The sequence below is a fragment of the Cydia amplana genome, chromosome Z, assembly GCF_948474715.1.
Source record: "Cydia amplana chromosome Z, ilCydAmpl1.1, whole genome shotgun sequence".
In the NCBI taxonomy this organism is placed as follows: domain Eukaryota; kingdom Metazoa; phylum Arthropoda; class Insecta; order Lepidoptera; family Tortricidae; genus Cydia; species Cydia amplana.
This window is the reverse complement of record NC_086096.1, coordinates 13,556,540-13,579,589: the sequence shown is the minus strand read 5'-3', so window position 1 is coordinate 13,579,589 and position 23,050 is coordinate 13,556,540. Positions and strand designations below refer to the sequence as shown.

The 23,050-nt window shown below is 38.6% G+C and overlaps 1 protein-coding gene across 1 annotated transcript in view; it reads left to right on the top strand.

The window, feature by feature from the left end:
* The first annotated feature begins 6,588 nt into the window (after positions 1 to 6,588).
* Positions 6,589 to 23,050, top strand: part of LOC134661198 (uncharacterized) — a 40,658-nt gene continuing 24,196 nt past the window's right edge. Inside the window, exons 1-2 of the mRNA XM_063517166.1 lie at positions 6,589 to 7,193; positions 22,642 to 22,785. Coding sequence (XP_063373236.1) covers positions 6,713 to 7,193; positions 22,642 to 22,785 — 625 coding nt within the window. The 5' untranslated portion in view covers positions 6,589 to 6,712. The remainder of the gene's footprint in view (positions 7,194 to 22,641; positions 22,786 to 23,050) is intronic.

Genomic DNA, 23,050 nt, shown 5'->3' with positions numbered 1-23,050 from the left:
TTCTCAAAATTATTGGCATTGGCTACTCAACCGATACAACGCACATCTGTCATGTCACGTCACTTTACAAACAGATAAGAAAAAACACTGTGATCAGAAAGATGTATACCTGGTCAACCAAATCCAGTCAGTAAAAAAAGGCGCGAAATTCAAATTTTCTATGGGACGATATCCCTTCGCGCCTACATTTTTCAAATTTGCCGCCTTTTTCTACTGTCAAGATCTGGTTGACCAAGTATATATTACGTATAGCTGGTCAAACAAATCTTGTCAGTAAAAAAAAAGGCGCGAAATTCAAATTTTGTATAGGACGATATCCCTTCGCGCCTACATTTTTGAAATTTGCCGCCTTTTTCTACTGTCTAGATCTGGTTGACCAAGTATATAAGCCTATATAGTGAGTATTATACTGGGTCAACCAAATCTTGTCAGTAAATAGGAACATAAAAAACTATACTCATCCTTTTCTTTTGGGTGCTAGTACTAGTGTAAGACAAAGATAGTGTGATTCTCTCTGTCTATGTTTGAAATCAAACAGACCTTTGACACACTATATATTCTTTGCTATACAGTATTCCACACATGTCCCACGGCTGCCACGGCTGGGAAAATGTCCTAGCCGGTTTAAACTCTCGCGCGAGCCACAAGACGAGCCGCGAGCCGCGCCACGAGACGCGAGTCCACCGTTTACACTCGCGTTCGACTTGTCATTCGGTGATAAACCTTATGCCGTGCCGTTAGTGTTTAAATTATATTAGCTCGACGAGCTTGCGAGCCACGAGACGAGCCGCGAGCCCACCGCTTACACTCTCATCTCGTGGCGCGGCTCGCGGCTCGTCTCGTGGCTCTCGCGAGAGTTTAAATCGGCTATAAACTCTCGCGCGAGCCACGAGACGAGCCGCGAGCCGCGCCACGAGACGAGAGTGTAAGCGGTGGGCTCGCGGCTCGTCTCGTGGCCTTCAAGCTTTTCGAGCTAATATAATTTAAACACTAACGGCACGGCATAAGGTTTATAACCGAATGACAAGCCGAACGCGAGTGTAAACGGTGGACTCGCGTCTCGTGGCGCGGCTCGCGGCTCGTCTCGTGGCTCGCACGAGAGTTTAAACTGGCTATTAAACCGGCTATCCCCGTTAAGTCCGTTTCGTCCGGTAAACTGTCCGATCGTCTGTTAGCGGTTAGCATGGGATCAAATATTACTGCTGGCAACTTTGAGTTATTAGTCTGTGGTTCTTCGGCTTTCGGTTTAAAATATTTTCAAACTGATTGTGAAACCTATAAAACTCATGAAAATATTAAAGATATTTAAATTTATCTATAAGCGGCATTTAAACTTATTGTGATTAGTAAGTAATCTCTCGTTATACTTATAAGACCATTGGGTTAGCGGGAGACATACCTATTCGATTCTAGCATTTATGTGTAGACGCATGCACAGTGAACAATAATTAATAATTTTGGTTTGTTGTAGGTAAATTTATTGATCGCCGGTCTTGGATTTCTCTTAAATTATGAAACAGGTGAGAACTAACATTATTCAAAATTCGCTCCAAATATACCATATGTACCATGTTTATTTATATGCGCCATTCACACCATCGTTCGTTATTGTGTGACGAGAGGTATATTATAGGAAGATTATAGATAATACCTATACATATATGTTTCTTGTCGCAAACAAAAGTGACACAGCCATACAACGCGATAACAAACCACGAAGCGAATTACAGAATTACTAGCAGTCAAGGTCATACAAGTGGATCTTATTACCTAATATCTCCCAACAAAGTTAATGATTTTTTGTCTCTTAAGATATTATTTATGACTTACGGTAGACTGTGCATCTTTCGCTATCATAAGGCCATTGGGAGACCGAGCAAAGCTCGGAAAACATATAAAAACTCTAAAATGCGCGTTTTCCCAGGGATAAGACCTAGCTAGATCGATTTATCGCCCCCGAAAACCCCCATATAGCAAATGTCATCGAAATCGTTAGAGCCGTTTCCGAGATCTCCGAAATACATATATAAATAAACAAGAATTGCTCGTTTAAAGGTATTAGATGTAATAGATTAGGTATATTTTGTTGTTGTTTTTACATGCTTGTTCAACTTCGGCAACCCACCCATCTCTCATTTACTTAATAGGCCGTGCATACATGTCCGATAGGTTTGCCGTAGCACGGAGATACCTATTCCATCAAACTATAGCGTCAAAGGTCAGCGTTTACGGCCGTTAGAAGAAGCTACAACGGTAGTGATCGCTGTGATCAGTATCGGCTGTCCAACAATGCGCTAACGACATCAGTGCAAGGAGACCCTTTATTTCATGATAACGGCAATATATTATAACGGTGAGTTTAAGGTTTGTATTTTCGACCATTGGCATCCTGCAAATACGCGAACTTGCATGTGTTGGACTACATTCGCGAATGGTTATGCAAATGTTTTATAACATTCGTGCTTTTTCCAATCACATCAAAGGATGCCAACTTCGAACCTTCGCGTAGCATCCTACGCATTCGTGCAACCATATCAACTGTCAATCGTCAGATGAGATTGGTGAGAACCAAAATTCACTAATTACTAAAATATAATTAAACTAAAATCAACCTTATTTTGGTACCAATTATGGTTCACTATGGCTATGAATTAGTGAGTTTTGGTTGTCACCTGGCGAAATTCAATCGAAAGTACATTCGCGAACCCACTCTAGCCCCGCATTTGCGAATGAATATCCGCCCGCCCTTTACGTGCGTGCAAAAGTATGCTGGGCGGTGGCTACGGCGATCTTATGCGCTCCATCCATGGTTTACATATATAGGTACGTGTTAACGATCAGAGGGGCTACCGCGAAAACCGAATTTCGCAAATTGCGGGGATCTTTCTCTTTTACTCCAATGAAGGCGTAATTTGAGTGACAGAGAAAAATGCCCGCAATTTGCGAAATTCGGTTTTCGCGGTAGCCCCTCAGTTCTTATGCAACTCCTGACCCTGACCGCCTGGTATGTACGAGCCGCGAGCACCCTTGTATCCGCCCACCTGGGACACGAACCATAGGTATAAACGCTTCATGTGAGCTTTGCATCAGCTATTTTAATTAGTACACAACTCACTTCGGTGGTTATTTACTAACAATTTTATATCACAGTTATTACCAGTACCAACAGGCAGAAAATATATAATAAAAGTTAAACAAATCCAGCTGTTACCAGTGGCAACAATGTTGTGCTAACTAATGAAAATAATTCGCGCAATAACTGTTTCAAATTTGAGCGATCTACGTCAAACGGTCTCTGAGAAAAGACACATTTTAACCGATTTGTAAGACCAGTCACCAGAGTGATCCCATAAGAGTTCCGTGAACAAAGTTTTGTACGGAACACCTATTATTATTGTGAGCCTATTGTGTCCCACTGCTAGGCAAAGGCCTCCCCCCTTTTCCTCCAGTCATCCCGGTTTTGAGCTACATCTGAACTACGGAACACTAAAAAGGGAGAGTTTCCTTGGAAGTGGCTCCAACCTATAATTCCGGTCCATTACACTGCTATGTGTAAGAATGTACCTACACGAAGGTACTCCGTATAGGTCTGCCACGACTCCCCTGTGCTGGTCTGGCATACCCCAAGATTCACTGTAATGTACTTCTGTTTAAAATTTGGTTCGTCAGTTCCCTCGGCTATATCCATGAACTAGTTTGTACTAAAATTATACTGCTTATGAGTTATGGTATGTTCCGTATGTTGTAACTGCATATGTTATCCTGATTTCTTTTTCTATCAAGCCATAATTTTTATTGTTTTGGTTGAAGTCTGCCCTAGCGAATTAATTTCCGTGTGAAATTTCATGGCTTTTGCCCTAGATAATAAATAACGTGTAAAAATGCATGTAATACAAAATCTACTGTGTTCCTCCTTTCGTTCCTCTTAAGGTCCGTCACAGTCGTGGCACTCTCTCCTCTTCTCCATTTTGACGGAAGCAACATAATATGAATTAGGCAGGTACCTACGAGGGGCGTTCAAAATATTCTCGGTATTGATATCTTACAACCTCTTCTAAAATTTCTTTCGTTACTGGCCGCTAAGGTTTATTCATTGACATTAAAAAAAAGTATAATTCGAACCGAGATGTTCTTTTGTTTTTCTGCAATTGCTGAACAAACATGAACATCATGTGGGAATTGACAATGTTAACTAAATTAGAACATCGATGCGTGATAAAATTCTTGACAAAACAGGGTAAAAATCAAAAAACCATAAAAGAGGAAATGGATTGTGTTTACCGTGAGTCTGCTCCTTCTTTATCTACCATTCAAAAGTGGTCAAGCGAGTTTAAACGTGGAAGGGAGAGTGTTGAAGACGACCCTAGACCTGGCCGGCCTGTAGTAGCTACTTCACAAGAAAATATTGATAAAGTGGAAAAACTTATATTGGAAGATGGTCGAGTGAAGGTAAAATCTATAGCACAAGTAACCAATCTCTCTATTGGTACCGTACATGATATTATCCATGACCATCTTAATATGTCAAAAGTAAGTGCAAGATGGGTTCCGCGAATGCTGACTCGGCTTCAAAAAGACATGCGTGTAGCTTGTTGTTCCGATTTTATTGACCTGTGCGGTGAAAATCCTGATGAGGTGCTGCAAAGAATAGTTACTGGAGATGAAACCTGGGTTCATCATTATGACCCAGAGAGTAAACAAGAGTCCATGCAGTGGCACATTAAGGGTTCAGCTCATCCCAAGAAGTTCAAGGTCATCCCTTCAGCTGGCAAGGTCATGGCCACGATATTTTGGGATTGTGAAGGAGTATTACTGATCGATTATAAAGAAAAAGGTGTAAATATCACAGGACAGTACTACGCTAACATTCTACGTCAATTAAAGGATGCAATCAAAGAAAAGAGGCGAGGAAAGTTAACCAAAGGTGTTATGCTTCTGCATGACAACGCCCCCGTCCATACTGCTCATATTGCCAAGGCAGCTATTGTTGAATGTGGGTTTGAAACTGTTACTCACCCACCGTATAGTCCGGACTTAGCCCCCAGCGACTTCTTTTTGTTCCCCAATCTTAAAAAGGATCTGCGTGGAAATAAATTTTCCGATGATGAAGCATTGAAGGCGGCAGTGGAGGAGCATTTTTACACCAAAGATAAAAAATATTTTTATGCAGGATTAAAAAAAATAATTGATCGATCTTTTAAGTGTATGAACATAGGGGGGGAGTATATTGAAAAATAAAAATATCAAACTTTTCGTACTTGTTTGTTTTCATTCTCATACCGAGAATATTTTGAACACCCCTCGTATATCCGAGGGGAGGCTGAAATATTCGCGGCCTAAGCTAGACAAAAAACTATGCTACTTTTTCCCCGCCTCTTTGGCAGTTTAAATATTGCCGCCATTACTAACGATTAATAATTAACATTTACTTTAATACGCTCTTTCTTTTTTTTCTAAGGCCGCGAACTTTTCAGTCGCCCCTCGTATACCCTATTTGATAGATAGAAAAAAATGTATTCCCAATTCTTGCTTCATTATCACTATTATCAGTCCAGCACTATGGCTGTACGGACGGAATAATATTTACATTTTCGTTCTGTATGCATGCAACATTTCAACTCGATAGAATGCCGAGAATTGGGTCAATTTAACTCGTAACATTTGATTACAGTGTATAGTTAACTACAGACATTGGAGACCGATTCAAACTTACAAACTCATGTAAATTTCATTTCATTTTTACATCATTCGCCCATGCATCTCTGTGAGCAAGATGTGCTGCGATCAAGACGAAAAGAAACTTAGTACCATAGACCTATTATACATATTTAGTCCCCATTTTCAATTTGATGTACCTATTTTAACTATAGCTATACGTATGGACGTTACACTTGTTTCGATTTTTTGCGCTGAATAGCTCAGTCTCGGGAAATTAAGACTTTTTTGTCATAATTTAACGTTGTTAATTAGGTATATTATAGAAAAACACAAATATTTATAAAAATATACATGAATATTTTAATTGAATTCATACGACATTCAACTTAGTCCACATTACATTCCCACATCCTCCACTATGCATGGTCCGACATGCACTTGGATTACCTAGCGGTTTTCCCCTCATTGTCCCATTTATGAAAACACTCCTCTATTAAAAGGAAAAACATTTATATGTAATACTATTAGTTTCAAAGATTTCTAGCTGATATAATTGACAGTGATTGATAAGTACCTATTCCAAATAATTTCAGTTTTTATTAGGTATGTACTTTTTAAGCAGACGAAGAATTTTTTTTTATAGTGATTAATTTTATCCAACACAACATTACCCAGTGTAATATCATTTTATTGTAATTCAAAAACAAGGGCTATAGTAGTAAAAATTAATTATATGTTCATATGTAAAAGGTGACCGTTAGCGTTTCATGTAAAAATCGTCACCGAGTCCCATACAGTAAGTAGTAAGTGAGAGGACGGTGAGAGGCGGGCGAAAGCGATCGATAGGACGAGCGGCGCGGCGCTGCAGTCGGCGAACCGCCTGCCTGATGCCGACGCGGTCGACTCGCTTGTGCTAAGTCTGGAGCCGTGCGCCGTGCGTCGCGTCCGCTGCCGCCTCCGCACCGTCGCGACTCGCCGCCGCGGCGGCACTTCGCCAGCGCCACTCCGGCACTCCGGCGAGCACTCGCGTCGCGATTCGACGCGTGCCGCGACCATGCGCGGCGATCGCGCCGCCCGCGACAACCGTCACAACAAGGATCACGACAACCTAAAATCGTCTCTCAAAAAAGGCAGTAAATCAAAAAAGCACAGAGTAGTTTTTGACGAGACCGCGAATGAATTTTTCGAAGCGGATTACATTATTGTCGTACGCGATGAGTGCGGGTATTCAGATGAAGGCGAGAGCGAGGAGTGCTCCGGTTGTGGGGCGTGCGAGCAGCGCTACCAGGAGCCAGAGCCCGGGGCGCTCAGCCCGCCGGAAGGGTACAAGGATATGGGGCTGTTTAATAGGGACGGCACGCTCCGGGAGCAGGCGTGGTGGGAGACGGGCGACGTTCTGCTGGTGGGCGAGCGCTCGGGCACGGTGTTCACGCCGCAGCACTTGCAGCTGCTGCGGCGGCTGCAGCGGGAGCGAATGCTGCGCTCCACCATCTGCGCGGACTGCGACGCACACGCCGCGCTTCACCAGCCGCTCGGTGAGTCACCTCTATCTCAGCGAAGGACGAACGCCCGCAAGCTAGACGTCCTGCCTTCGCCCCTAAGATGCCACCGATTTTGCATACATACTTATTAACATGCATACCGAACCAGAACTCTACAAGTATTTCACTTCTAGGGAATGACGATTCATGACATGACTCGCTATACTAGTGAAACCTTATACGAGTAATTGAGAAGCTATCATTGTCTAGTCCGCTCTTTATAAACGATGTATCTATGTACATATCGTGTCGGTTAGTATTTCACCTTTAAAATGAAATGCATGACAATAAAAACGTATTTTAAGTCATTTAAAACTAGACATGGCAAGGCGAGTGTTCATGTTTTTCTGACTTGCTTTATATTTTTGGGCCTTTACAAATATAATTGTGTTTATGTAGAACTAAAGCATATGCGAATTTATTAATCTGAATAATTCTCTTACACGCCATGGGTTAACGTTACTTAAATGAGATCGGAATGAAGTGACGTAAATAAGAGAGCGTTATGTTTCTAAACTAAATAAACGGAATCTTTCGTTTCTGGCTTCGCAAGTTACTCTTGTTTTATATTGTTATTTTTTTAAGTTTATGGTTGAGTGGATACTACCTACCTTCGCAATTATTATTAACCAACAGTTTCAAAGCCACATTGAGTAACCTAGAGAACTATTAGCTTTTCAATTATTGCTTTGAGTACAGTCAGCAGCAGAAGTTGCTAAGCGGGCGTGGTGTTCAAAATTACCTTGAGGCGCTCTTATTCTCTTAACCTTAAAGTCGCGTCAAGATCATTTTGAACACCTGGCCCGCTTAGCAACTTCTGCTGCTGACTGTATATGGCTAAATAACTCGAGGGTTAGGATTATTTCAGGATTCATTTTCTCACTCCGTTAGAGCTAACAAAAGAGAAACTTAAAAATTCAGAAGCGCTTTCAACGCTGAACGCTATTTAAAGCGTTGCACTATGATGGGAAAACAAAGAATATGAGCTATTTCTTTTCTAATAGCTGCCTGCAGTGAAGCCTTGCAGATAAGCAGTCCTTTTTGTTAGGTACTACGAATAGGCACCTACTCGTACACATTAGAGAGCAACGCAAATAACAAAGTTCCCAGGATGGATTAATAGATATTTAGAGATGATACTGAGTTATTCTTCTGCGATTTCGTTTTATTTTATTGATGTTAAAACACACCGTTGACCCGAGTTTTTTGCTTTTAAGGGCTGCGTGGGTAAATATTTTTTTGTTGTTGTTATAACAGTAAGAGAACCATCGCAATCAGAAGAATGTAACGTGCGTTACTTGAGTTACAGGCCGCTGGCAGACAGACTGACGGGGTAATGGATCCTAAAAACATACGACACATAAATCTAAAGTCTATTAAATGTGCCGTATAATGTTCTGTCTTGCCTGTTCTATAATTAGTATTTTTTGCTATGCGACACAAATGAACAAGATAAATACAAAAGACACCTAAAATTATAAAGCTCCGAGCACTGTTCTTTGGCTGTGGTTTGCCAGTGAATGGAGGGGAGATATTTCCAATAGGTATTTTCATTTTAATTTAACCTTCATCCTAATCAAAACACTTAAATCTCATCTAGAATCCGTCTAAGCTAACTCAGCACAGACATTGATAGAACAAAATTTGGAAGCGCCATTGTAAACGTCATATTTTTATTAGGGATGTACCGACTAGTCGGGAAAGCCGACTATTCGGCCTCATTTGTAGTCGGCGATTAGTCGGCGACTAGTCGGCAAAAATGGCCGATTAGTCGGCACTTTATAAGTGACAGAAAATCAGGGCAAAAAGAAATAAACATCACATATTTTCATAAGCTTCTTACCTATTTTACCCAAATTTTTATTTAGGGTGCTTACGAAAACTTTTGTTCGAAATTATTGACCTTGTGGTCGCTTTTTTATGTCCAATTGTGCGGTCGCCGTGTGAAATATTAGGTACCTTAGGATTTTTTTATTTAATTTTTTAGCGGTACTATATGATAAATAGCGCGACGAAAGGGTAAAACGATTGTTTTTTAGTGCATTTGAACTGAACTTAGACCAAACTAACGATCTGGCCGACTAGCCGACTAGTCGGCCGACTAATCGGCCATCCGAGCGCCGATTAGTCGGCTAGTCGGCCAAATCAATAGTCGGTACAACACTAATTTTTATAGAAATTTGTCATTTATGACTACACTAGCGACCCGCCCCCGCTTCCCACATAAACACAAAATCTATACCTAAACTTTCTTCAAGAATCACTCTATCCTCCTAAGACCCCGTATACAAATTTTTGTACATATTCCAAAAAATATTTTGTACACTCATTGAGTAACTAAGGGTTCCAAATTCAAAAACAAAACAAATGCTTCTGGGTCTCAGGAGGCTATTGATAGGTGAATGCATAGAATTAGAATAGACAAGAACAACTGTCAATCTTCAAAAGTGCGACCAAAAATGAAATTCAAGTGTGTGCGTAAATTGTCTATGTGGGATCAAAAATAGTGATGTCATGTTACAACATATTAATAATCTGTCGGTGTTTGATTGCTTTATCGACTACTTTTTCAAATGTGTTATTTTAAACGTTAAAATTCTACGACATTATGATGTATAAAATAACACCTGCACTGCGTGTGCTATCAAAATCGTTACAGCCTTATCTTAGTCTAACTCTTACTGTGTTGGAAAGTGAAGTTTAAATTTACTGCTAAACATCTGCACCTTCAAAAAGGGTATAACAATCGTTATTATTTGAAGTCGGTTATAAAGGTTAATATCTTAATTATGTCAAGTCAGGTCAAGTCAAAATATACTTTATTCATGTAGGCCTAGCAACAAGCACTTATAAATTATCTTAAGCTAATTATGAGAGCAATTTATTGATGTTATTATTCCATAATAATATTGGATTATGTCTTGTGAAGAAATGATTATAGCTATCTATTAATATACCGACAAGTTATCGATACTGTCATCTGAACATTTTGTCAAGCCCTAACGTAAAGTAACAGGTTATGTTTTTACACAAAATATTTTAAATTATTGAGTTATATGATAAAATATTAGCACACAAAGGAAGAAAAACTTATAATCAACTGTATAAACCGGCTTCTTACACTTTTTATGCTGTTAATTTGACAAAATATCGTTAAGAAAATTTCGCTCGGAATATCATTATTCCTCTGAAATGAGTATTTGCTAGGTTTATTTGGCCCCGAGACACTGAAATCCGGTATACTACAAGACACTATCTTCATTGTATTACTTTATCAAATAGTTTTCTTCCGAATTTGTGTATATTTTTCAAATTGAAAATTACGGTGATACGCTCTTGGCCGTCCGCGGCCGTCGTCAAACTCAAAAATGGTCACGTTTTCTCATTTGTAGTCTGACTCTTTCGCACTCATGCGATGTTCATATACGTGATGGCTTCCCTTTCGCACACTTCAGCTGTCTGTCAAGCGCGAGCGCGAGAATGACAAGTCTGTGGGTGAATGCCGCATGAAAATACGTTCAATAGTTTTTAAGTTTGTCGCGAATATACACAGACAGATGCGGCGGGGGACCTTGTTTTATAAGGTGTAGTGATTTCCACACTCGTTGCGTTATCTTGAACCGACTCTACCTACTCTCAAGGCTAGGTACAAATTTTCTATTGAACTGGCAGGCCACTTAATTTGAGTTCGTTGTATATGTTTTATTAGCAGTTACTGATTTGCGTAGGTTGGAAGTTTGTCAGTCAAAATTGGCATTTTGTTTTGAGAGAAGAAAGAGGCAACTCTCAGGTGATAATGCATACCTAAGATACATATGTACATATGTATATAAATTACTAGCTCCCGACCGCGACGTCCGCGTCGGAATAACTTTATATGCCATGCCAACTGCATTACCATCACGAGTACCACGATGTATAGCCCAAGTTATAATTGTAAACAAACTTGTAAGTATGTGCAATAATAATTGAGCATGTTTTTTAAACTTATGCTTATAGATCTTGTTACAAGCCCGTCTTATTACAAGAAACAGGCCCGTCTGACTCATCCACGTGTTATGAAAACAGTTTAATACAGTAACTTGAGATGTCCAGTTGTGTGCTCTGAGTAGTGGACAGTCCGAGTTTGCATGCATTGAAGTATCATCTAAAATATTAAATTTGTTTATATTAGCCGTTTAAAATATTATTACACAAATTTCAGTCGTGGCTGAATGCCGGAGATTGTTGTTTGTTTTTAAAGTAATTTGTAAAGCGCGCGGTTTAAGGTATAATGCGATTGCTTTTACCGCGAAAAAACAATTATACATAGTGTCATTAGATTATCTAATGTAGAATGTTGTTTTTCCTACATTCCGTTGATCGCACAAATGACAAAACAACCGCCCATGCAAACAACGCGGCGCGTGTACCGTACCTCACGCAACCTTGACGCGTATTTAGGGTTAATCGCACCACTTAACATTTATACTATAGGGTTGTCCAAAGTTCGGAATTTTCGACCTGACAGAGCGTTTTATATAGTCCGTCAACCAAATCTTGTCAGTAGCAATGTAAAGCAAACTAAAGTAGGGCAACACTCAAAGAGCAGTATTGCGCTAAGAAAAGCAACAATGTACATCGAACCAACAGTTTTTTTTTCCGCTGAGCGCGCCCTGCGTGCGTACGTCAATTCAAATTGTCACTCGCGGTTTATTAAAAAAAATTGAAACATGGACGGACAATTTAAAAGCGATGTTAAAACAATGTTAATCAAAATGATGAACAAATTTGAAGATATCAAAAACAACTCCCTATAGAAGTGCTTATATTCTCTTTGTTCCCTATCTATGTCTTCTAAGTTTACTAAAATAAAATCATATCAAAATGCAGATAATTAGATAGTGCATATATTTGTTATTTACAATATAATATGCCACTTGTTAATGTAAATTAGTGTACTGTTCTGGATGAATATGACATACCTGTGTAATTTTCTTGATTGGTATATATTGTACAATATACATATTAAAAATAAAACAACTGATATTTGGGTGTTTATTTAATTTAAAGGTAAATAAGATAAGGGTCACTTTTCGACTTGGTTGCGTTTTACACGTACATAAACCGCCATAGGTAAGTATTGTCTGAAAAGATACTACCTACTACGAACGCCTTATATTGGGCAAGATTTAATCCTGCAACAAACGTGTATGGATTAGGTAGATATTGCGAAAGAACGGCGATATAATCAAGGCTCTTAATACTGTTTAAAAGGTTTACCTTTGTAAATAGTCACAACTGATTGCTGAAAATATTAGACATGTGGGCCTATGGACGGTTTCCAGGACACAATTTATGGTCTTGTTGGATAGATTTAGGCATAGGTACGTTTTAATTTTATTTATGCCTTTTAACCCTAAAACAAAAAACTGAACATAATCTTAAAAGTTCGAAAGAGTTCTTCCAATACTTGTCATAACCTCAATTTTTAGTAATGTTTACCATCAACGAGCATGATTGTACATTGTAGGCCCCTTAGCTTTGCTTATTCTTATTTAATGTATTGGTATTTAATGGTGACAGCAGAAATATCTCTTGAAACAGAAACGATTCAGAATGAAAACCAAATGAAAACAAATAAGGTGACGGCTGTCATTCACGATCCACATTCCACAGATAAAACACAGATGACACGCGTTTTGGAATTATTTGAACACAGTGTTGCTAACCCGCGATTTTTCAAATTTGCCGCCTTTTACTACTGACAAGATTTGGTTGACGGACTTTAGGTAACTTATCGAATTCCATGTGTCGATAAGTTATCCTTCAGAATAGAATAGATTTTAGTATTTAACCTGTTGTGTCATGTACACAAATCTGTTCATAAAGCGGTATTTAATCTTTTCACACAAGTAAACTAAAACGTGCGTTACATTTGAATATAAAATTGTTAAGGATAATAGGTACGTTAACAAGAATGTATCTGATAGATTATTTGTTATCCGATATGAAACGAGGTAAGTTGGACTTTTATAAAATGGCTATTTAGATATATCCATATCCTCATAACTTTCTGTTTCATGATAAAACAGATTTAATGCCAACACAAAAATAAATATTTTTGTGTTGGCTGTTACGGAGAATATTTCTCGGCTGCGATCCCTTAACAAGCTTAAAGTGGCTTACAATTATTAATAGTTCGCGGCAGCTATTTTAATTGCCTTTGACATTTGTTTTAGTTTGCAAATAATTTCCTTTCAAAACAATCTCAATGTAATTATTCTATAAATTTTAATTTTGAAGAGTAATAGGGATGTTGACAATTTTTTAGAACTGTATTCATTTTATAGATAGACACGTAATTATTACAAAAAAAATATTTAAAATTTTTATTCATTAATTTTAAATACAAAATATAGCTTAATTAGTTTAGTGTTTAAAGTTCGAGCCTAAACGCTCCAAGCTGTCACGTGATCTTGATGACGTCACGAACTCGAAAATAAACAAACTGCTGCCAAAATGTCACTCCCAGCGTAGCTCAAAAGCTGTAGTATTTAATTTATCTCTTTCTAAAAGATAAGTATGTATTACGTAAATTGACGTAAATATATACCTAAGCTAAAATAATGAATAACAAGTTTTACATGTCTTATGCAGTGCCTATGTGTAAAAGAACAACAATCAAGACCCTAGAGTATAAAACAAATATGTATTTGTTACATGACACTTACGTTGCAGTTACGAATTTTGACTTGAATGATATTGTTAATTGCGCACTATACAATACATATTACGTTCAGCGATGATGAATACATTTCAAAAATTAATCACAATAACTGATTTCACACAAAAACACTTAGGGCGGTTTCGCATTACGTCCGATCCGAATCCGATCCGAACCCGTGAAAATATGGTCCGTTGCCACATACAAAACAAAATATGGCCCCAATAAACAACAAGCGGTTAGTTTGATTAACTTTAACACACACCATTCACCAACATCATTTATTAACCGATAAATTAAAATAAAAAATCAAAATGGATTATTGAGAAAGCAAAGTAATGGAAGCATTTATCCGTGCCACCTAAAGGTTCACAATTCCGATTGACGTTCCACAAAGCCCATTTGATTGTTAATCCACAATACGCCCCGGTTTTCACTACTAGTTTGATTTAGCGAGATTATTTTGCTTTGTTCAATTTGTTCGTGGTTTTCTGCATTTATTTCATTTTTATTTAACCTTTTGGACGCTAATGACCGATATATCCGCACCGTAGGTTCAACGCCAAAGACCGATTAATCGGTCACATATCACAGAGCAACATAGACCTACGTGCATATGCATAAAGTTCAATTTCAGTTTTGACACTTCGGTGACGTGGCGTCAGCGTGACGGCTTTTGTGTTTGACACGGCGTCGAAAAGGTTAAACCCACAAAGGATAATAAGCCGTTAAGTTGTAAGTTCTATCACAATACACAACTTTGGAACCAATCAATTTATTTTATTAAATATTTTGATTTGTGTCTTTAATATATGACATCTATTACAGTTTATAATTCTATCACTATGTAGGTACTTGGACTCTCAAAGCACCACTATTAAATGTAAGTTATTTTATTTATTTATGTTATTGCACACATTTTTATTAAAGTGAAAAAGTCCCTATCAACAAGTCATTTTTATGACAGATAGAAACCAATAGGCAATTTCTAGATGAGAAGCGAGTGTAAAATGAAAACAAAGGTGAGTGTCGTGGAACCACATGGTATAATAATATACTCCGCCTGGTACTCTCTTCCGACCACGTGACTGACACAAGCCTACGTCATCATGCGAGAGCGCTATAATATGCGATAGCGCTATATAAAGTGGCAATGCTATTGTGACGTAGGCTTGTGTCACTCTGGGAAGAGAAGACCATGTTTTTTAGACTATGGTGGAAGGTGGAACCACATGGAACACTCGGTTGGAACGAAGTTAAGAAAAGCTGGGTGACGTGCTCATGTTCATGTTATGTTCTTCTTCGTGCCTTTGTCCATCATCCTCATTTTCATTCTCATTAGTCTCATTACATATTTCGCAATAGTATTTACGGCTTGTGACATCTTACACTTGTTTTCACCTAGCAAAATGTACAATCGCCTGCGCTCGCGGTGTTCCAGTTAAGAAAAATTTGCCTTAATCCTTGCAACCGAGCTAGTATGTGACTATCTGTAAGGCGTTCAAATGAGTATCGCCCTAAGATGGAACACCACGAGCGCAGGCGCAGGCGATTGTACGTGGAATGTAAGTACAGTTGCATTGTATGTGTCTGTCAATCTGTTACCTCTTCACGCATAAACCGCTAAACCGATTTAGATGAATTTTAAATTTTATTCTTGGAATTTTATAGGTTTGATTATTTTGTTCTAATTTGTAGTATTAATATTTGGTGTCGTTTATTATATTATGGACTATAGACAAATTTCCATGCAATATGGGGCTTAATTGGGTTCCGGAATATATCCAACCACCACGAGGGTTTTCATTCTGGGTGAAGTGTTTTGCGAGAACTCTTGTAAGCACAGTGGCGTGTTGCGGCTTTCCTAACAGCAAATAAATGAAGTATACATCCCAGGAACGAGATGTAATAGGGCTAAGGGCTAATGACCCGGCTGTGACCAACAAAATAGTACCTTTCTAAAGTCTATTTTTTAATTCGGTAGACTAAAATGACATTTCTTAGTATGAAATGACATTTTATGTTCATACTATGAACTGTCATTTCAGTCTACCGAATAAAAAAATAGATTTTTTCACCTCAGCAGCTCGAACAAGGGTACTTTGCTACTTAAAAACAGTGAGCAAAATCGCATTTTGCTCACTGAGTGAGTCAAAATGAGCAAAATGTGATTTTGCTCACTCAGTGAGCAAAATGCGATTTTGCTCACTGTTTTTAAGTAGCAAAGTACCCTTACTCACTGAGTGATTCAAAATGAGCAAAATGTGATTTTGCTCACTCAGTGAGCAAAATGCGATTTTGCTCACTGTTTTTAAGTAGCAAAGTACCCTTGTTCGAGCTGCTGAGGTGAAAATTTAATTGTTGGTATATCTTAAGAAAACATGAGTGAATAGAGGTAAGTGATGAAGAAGGAATACATTTTTCGGGTTCTCTAATATGTTCTCACTGCTGAGGTGAAAAGTTTTGTGAACTACACGAGATCAAAGTTATTTACATCTCGTGCGCTTTTGAGTCCCTTACTACGCTCAAGATTCTAAATTAGATTCACTCGCTACGCTCGTGAATCTAGTATAGAATTTTTCACTTGCACGGGACTCAAAATAAGCACTTGAAGAAATATCAAACTTTGATCTCTTGTTGTACAAATAACTTTTAAGTGGTTAGATTCTGTAAGCATCATTATTCACATCTTAATCATAATAAAATTGAAGTGACCAGTTAATGAAAAACCTAAGATTTAAGACAACAAAAGACAATTTCATTCTTCTTACGAATGCTGTTTTCTTTTAACAGGAAGTCAGCTCCCAAAACTTTTTTATCTATTTACGAGCAACAAGGAAAAATAACTCTAGTGAAAGAGACCCTTGCTCAAAATTATGTAGGCAAGCTAATTGGAATAAAATGTAACTCCTCATCATATTTATACTTAGAATTAAGACAAAAATATATATTAAATGGTATCTGATCAAGTTATCAGTCATCATCTTCCTCGCGTTGTCCCGGCATTTTGCCACGGCTTATGGGAGGGAGCCTGTGGGGTTCGCTTGGGAAGTAGGTATCTGAACAGTAACTAAAAATACATAATTTAATAATAAATATTATTAGACAAGTCCCACAAGCTGGTGGCCTAGCGGTAAGACTGTGCGACTTGCAATCCGGAGGTCGCGGGTTCAAACCCCGGCTCATTGGTACGAGCTTTTCGGAACTTATGTACGAAATATCATTTGATATTTGCCAGTTGCTTTTCGGTGAAGGAAAACATCGTGAGGAAACCGGACTAATCCCAATAAGGCCTAGTTTCCCCTGTGAGTTGGAAGGTCAGATGGCAGTCGCTTTCGTAAGAACTAGAGTGTAAATGCCAAAGTGTGTCTGTCTGTCTGTTACCTCTTCACTCTTAAACCGCTGAACGGATGTAGTTTAATGTAATTTGGCATAGAGATAGTTTGAGTTACGGGGAAGGATATAGGATAGTTTTTATGTCGGAAGTCATCCCTAAAGAGGGTGAAAAGGAGGGGGCGCCCCCCTCGGATGGGGAAATTAATGAATTGCCTGTTAATTGCTGTAAGTAATTATTATCATGCCGCGATCAGAAAGGGATTAGAAATAACAGATTTCCATACACTTACGTCAAAATCAATATGGATTGACAGCTATCTCAATCCCTTTCTAATCGCGATTCAGTAATAAGCATTATGCTCAAAAACAATTAGTTTGCCATTAAATTGTATTCTTAATGAAGTTGAATTATGGGATTGTTGACATTATTATTTTAATAGTTACTTATCTACTTTTTAAATATTATTGACATGTGAATCTAAATCTATTATCATTTGTAATTAATTATTGTTAAATATGTAACTGACAGTTTATGATTACTACCAATAAATATCTATCTATCCAGGCGCTATACTTGCTCTTACTGGAACTAATTCCACGCAGACGAAGTCGGGGGCAAAAGCTAATTTAATATAATCTTGTATATTTGCGATTTGTGTGTATTCTAAAACAATAGAACAGTCGGCAGTAGGGATGATACGAGTATGGTGATGTATGGAGAAAATAATTAGGGAATACAATACAATACAAATATTCTTTATTGCTCACCAACATGACAAAGAACATAAAAACCGGCCAAGTGCGAGTCGGACTCGCGCACGGAGGGTTCCGCACCATCAACAAAAATAGAGCAAAACAAGCAAAAAAACGGTCACCCATCCAAGTACTGACCCCGCCCGACGTTGCTTAACTTCGGTCAAAAATCACGTTTGTTGTATGGGAGCCCCACTTAAATCTTTTATTTATTCTGTTTTTGGTATTTGTTGTTATAGCGGCAACAGAAATACATCATCTGTGAAAATTTCAAGCTATCACGGTTCGTGAGATACAGCCTGGTGACAGACGGACGGACGGACGGACGGACAGCGGAGTCTTAGTAATAGGGTCCCGTTTTTACCTTTTGGGTACGGAACCCTAAAAATTAAGTATAACTTAAACTATGGTAGACAACAGGCGGTCTTATCGCTAAAGAGCGATCTCTCCCAGACAACCTTAGGGTATTGGAGACACGGCAAAAAAAAACAAGTAATGTGAGTAGGTGATGCAGTGAGTGATAGAAGTTGAGAAATAAAAATACCCAAAATACACATACATAAATAGTAAAAAGTATAAACTACATACACTACCATACATAAATAAATTTAAGGAATGTTTGATTTATTACTATTTATAACTCCTAGCGCCTAGCCTAGCACAGCGCTGTTGACTGTGATCTGATTACGTCTCGTAGTCATCTGTCCAGAAGCTTTGGTTTCCTCCGAAAGCGGTGCCGTCATATTGCGGCCGTCTCCATACAAATACTACGACATCCATATTTAGCCGTATTATTTAGTATGGAGACGGCCGCTATATGACGGCACCGCTATCCTAGGAAAACCGATCTTAACTGACATGTGACGGTTTCGTCGAGCGTCAAAGTGACCTGCGAGAGGTCTCCACGTGTAATCGCCGGTTCGCGCGCCCGCATCGATTTTCGACAATTCAGTCAACCTCGTTCGCCCCGCCTCGCCGCAAGCTCCACGAATGAATGCAAGCTATCTCACACCTCTATCTGTTTGGTGAATGTAACTCGTATACGCTATTTCGTCAATTCTGGGAAGGACAATGACATTGTACATGTCTCTATTTCTGGATATTCAATTGTTAGGCTTATTTCACTGACGTATTTGCTTCTTGTAGGTTCATAAGAGTGCTGGCGCGTCACATATATTAAAGGTTAATTTGGTATAAGCGTGCTTAAAATCAAGAAATAGAATAAACTATCCCAATCCATCCCAATTTTTTGAGTTGCCCTTACACTGTGTTTCAATTAATATAGTACGAGCTCAGACATTATCTCAAGATCGATCTTTCATTGACCAACACCTACTCGTGTGTTAATATCAGCATTATTTAAAAACTACAAAACATTAGCTGGAAAACGGCGGCTGCGGTAGATTTGTTCTAATTAAAGTAGCCAGTAGAAAATGGCGAAAAAAACAGCGTATTGCAACGTGTATACGGTGAATACAATAATGAACTGTCGCCTGCGGTATTTCCGGACCGATACGACCTTCAAACCTTCAAGAAAAGAGCGTACTCCCATCATCTTAAAGGCCGGCAACGCGCTTGCAAACCTTCTGGTGTTGCGGGTGTCTATGGGCGGCGGTAATTGCTTACCATCAGGTGATCCGTCTGCTCGTTTGCCTCCTATATCATAAAAAAAGAGATTTACACAGTTTTCATCTTTTAGTTTACCGAAGCAGACGCGAGACGAGGTTGGGGTCAATAGCCAGTGAGACGAATAAAGTCTGGCGCGGCGAAGTAGACGCTACGAGAGCGTATGTAGCTCGTAGGCCGCGAACATGTGCTACGAATCTTGAGTCATTTGTATAGTAGCAGAGGGGCTACCGCGAAAACCGAATTTCGCAAATTGCGGGATCTTTCTCTTGTACTCCAATGAAGGCGTAATTAGTGTGACAGAGAAAAATGCCCGCAATTTGCAAACTTCGATTTTCGCGGTTACAGACCCTCATTTACGCATGTACCAACATATATTTGGCCGGGTTATTTATACTTAGCGGATATCAGCGTAGTACCTGCAATATAACATAGTATGTTCAGCATTTACATTTAGCATAAACTTGGTCGTATTCGGTTTCGCCAATTTTATTTGCATCTCTATAATGAGACTTATCTTGTACGAAAATATTGGTAAATGAATTTACTCAGCGGGATTTTTTTTGTGAGGTATATGATGAAATCCATTTACACGTAGCTGCCAGTTCAATTAAGCCTTTTGTAAGTTTAAACCTCGGTTTTATTTTGACACCGCCCCGCGCATTCAATGATTCTGGTATTCACGTGCACGGCAAATAAAAGTGCCCTTGTCATAGAGTGCAATGGTTCGTTTGTAGTGAACTTTTTGACTTAGGTACCTACAGTTTTTAACGCTTTTTATATTTCATATTCATATTTCATTTATTGCATTTTTATTATTATTGGGGGTGTTGTGGGCCTTTGAGTGCCACTTCGACCAAGCTGTGATCTATTGTGACGGCCCTTTAAAGTTCACTACTAATGCCCGTTGAATCCAGGAAATTCCAGATTCTTTGGGCCGTAATGCTCTGTACCTCATAGGGTTCCAGTATGTGTCGCCCTAAGTAGGTACTTCTTTTGGACATTAGTGGTCCGCAGGAACAGAGAATGTGCATAGCAGTCTCCTCTGACTCCTGGCAGAACCTGCATGTCGCATCTTGTTTTTTCCCTATTTGGAACATGTGTTTGTTCAACTTGCAGTATGTAGAAAACTGAAACTCCCAATGTGAACTCCTACTTTTTTTATACGTACATTATATATACGTCTAGTTAAAGCAGAAGCGCTGGTGGCCTAGCGGTAAGAGCGTGCGCCTTTCAATCCGGAGGTCGCGGGTTCAAACCCCGGCTTAATTGTACCAATGAGTTTTTCGGAACTTATGTACGAAATATCATTTGATATTTACCAGTTGCTTTTCAGCGAAGGAAAACATCGTGAGGAAACCGGACTAATCCCAATAAGGTCTAGTTTCCCCTCTAGGTTGGAAGGTCAGATGACAGTCGCTTTCGTAAAAACTAGAGCCTACGTCTATTCTTGGGATTAGTGGTCAAGCGGACCCCAGGCTCCCATAAGCCGTGGCAAAATGCCGTGATAACGCGAGGACGAAGAGAAGAGTCTAGTTAAAGCTTGCGTAAAAATACTATTATTCTGGACACTTGTCTTCAAAAACATCTTCTTCAACCAGATAACCCAACCGGAACACCCAATCCACTAAAAACGAATACTTGGTTCTCTGCGGCTTCAACTTTTAATTTACTTCGCAGGAAACTTTGCCGTTGATGCTCAGTTCACATACTTCTGGTCATTATAATTTCCTGTGTATAAAGTTCATAACACCTGCGGCTTTAGACCTTAGGTTAGGATAGCCGCGCTTTTCTAGTCTGGAATTGTTGACGTCATTCTCTAACAGTTATCATGTACGAGGTTGACGTATGACACGGTAGACCATAAACGGTATAAAAATGCAATCATAAGCAGTGTCACAAAAGATAGGTAACAACTGATAAATACATGATGTTTTTCAACACTTAATTAGCTCAAGACAGGGTTCGAAAGGATTATCTAATATCGTATAATTATCGCGATATTTATCAAAGACTAATTATCTGGATAATTTTGAACCCTGGCTCAAGATTTCGAGGAGAGTTTATGGGTAGGTAAATGCTGATACTCAGAATTTTCAAGGTGAATTTATAGGTACTCAGTAACTTTTAATATGGGGCGTATTAAAAGTTAGTCAGTGTAACCTATACTTACCTCGCAAAATTTTACTAAGGGTAGAGTATCAGCTCTTTTTCCTAAATGATGTCAGGCATTATTGGCATAAAATGGATTTTGTTGGCATTTGGCATATAGCGTATGCGTTTTTTTTTTAAGTTTTATTTAATAGTTATTGGTGGAATGTGTACTTTTCTACTGTCGTAATGATATATGGATAAAATTAATAACAATACTTGGAAAATACATTTAACCCTTAAATACATGATTTTTTCTTTTTGCTCGAAATTAATATATGTATCACATAATTGTTTGCCGTTTCTAGGAAAAATAGTAAAAAAATGATATCATCGATTTTCACTGCGAAATCAGTGTTAAAAGTTACATAGTCTAAATCATATTTTTGGAAATATAAAGCTATTAGTAAGGGGTATAGGAAAAATCTTAACTGCCAACAGAAAGGTACACGGGTATTTGTGATGTTTCTATGATAAAGTTTGTAAATATAAAATAATTACAAACCCCGAAAAATCTGCCCAAAATCACATACTAAAAATCATCAGCTTCCAGGTTTTTCCAAGTTTTCCGACATTTTGTCTATAAACAAATGTAACTTTTATAAATTAAAATACTGCGTAAATTTATGTAATAATTCGGAAAATTTATTAGTTTTACTATTGAAATAATATACAAGAACAAATAGAATTTGTTTAATAATGCATAACATTTGATGTTTATGTTGTGTGTATAAATGCATCACTATGCATTTAAGGGTTAATAACCATATAGCAACCAGCTTCGCTTCCTCTACCCAGAAAAAAGGTGATTTTAGAAAATGAGCATTGAAAATATATCTTGTAGGTTATAACATGAGATCGATTTTTCAGAAATGGAGTACGAGTATGAGGAAGAGGAAGCGAACGAGGCCGACAAGGAGCTGCGGCCGGTGGTCCGGCGCACGGCCAAGCACATAGCCGCCGGGGAGGAGCGCCCGAGAATTAACTCCAGCCAGCAGACTACGCCTACTGAAGGTATTTATTGACTCGTACAGCACCCGCAATAATATGTTACAAAACGAAGGCCGCAAAAATATCTGACACGATCTTATTTGTAGAGCCATAAGAGCGTGTCACATATTTTTGCTGCCTTCGAAGAGTAATATATTATTGCAGGTGACTGTACAGCTTTACTTCTCTAGCACTAGCAGCCTTACCACGACTGCCTTAGCAATGTCAAACTGACATACTCGATAACACGAAAACAATTTAAACGTAAAACCGTTCAGATTTGCAATGA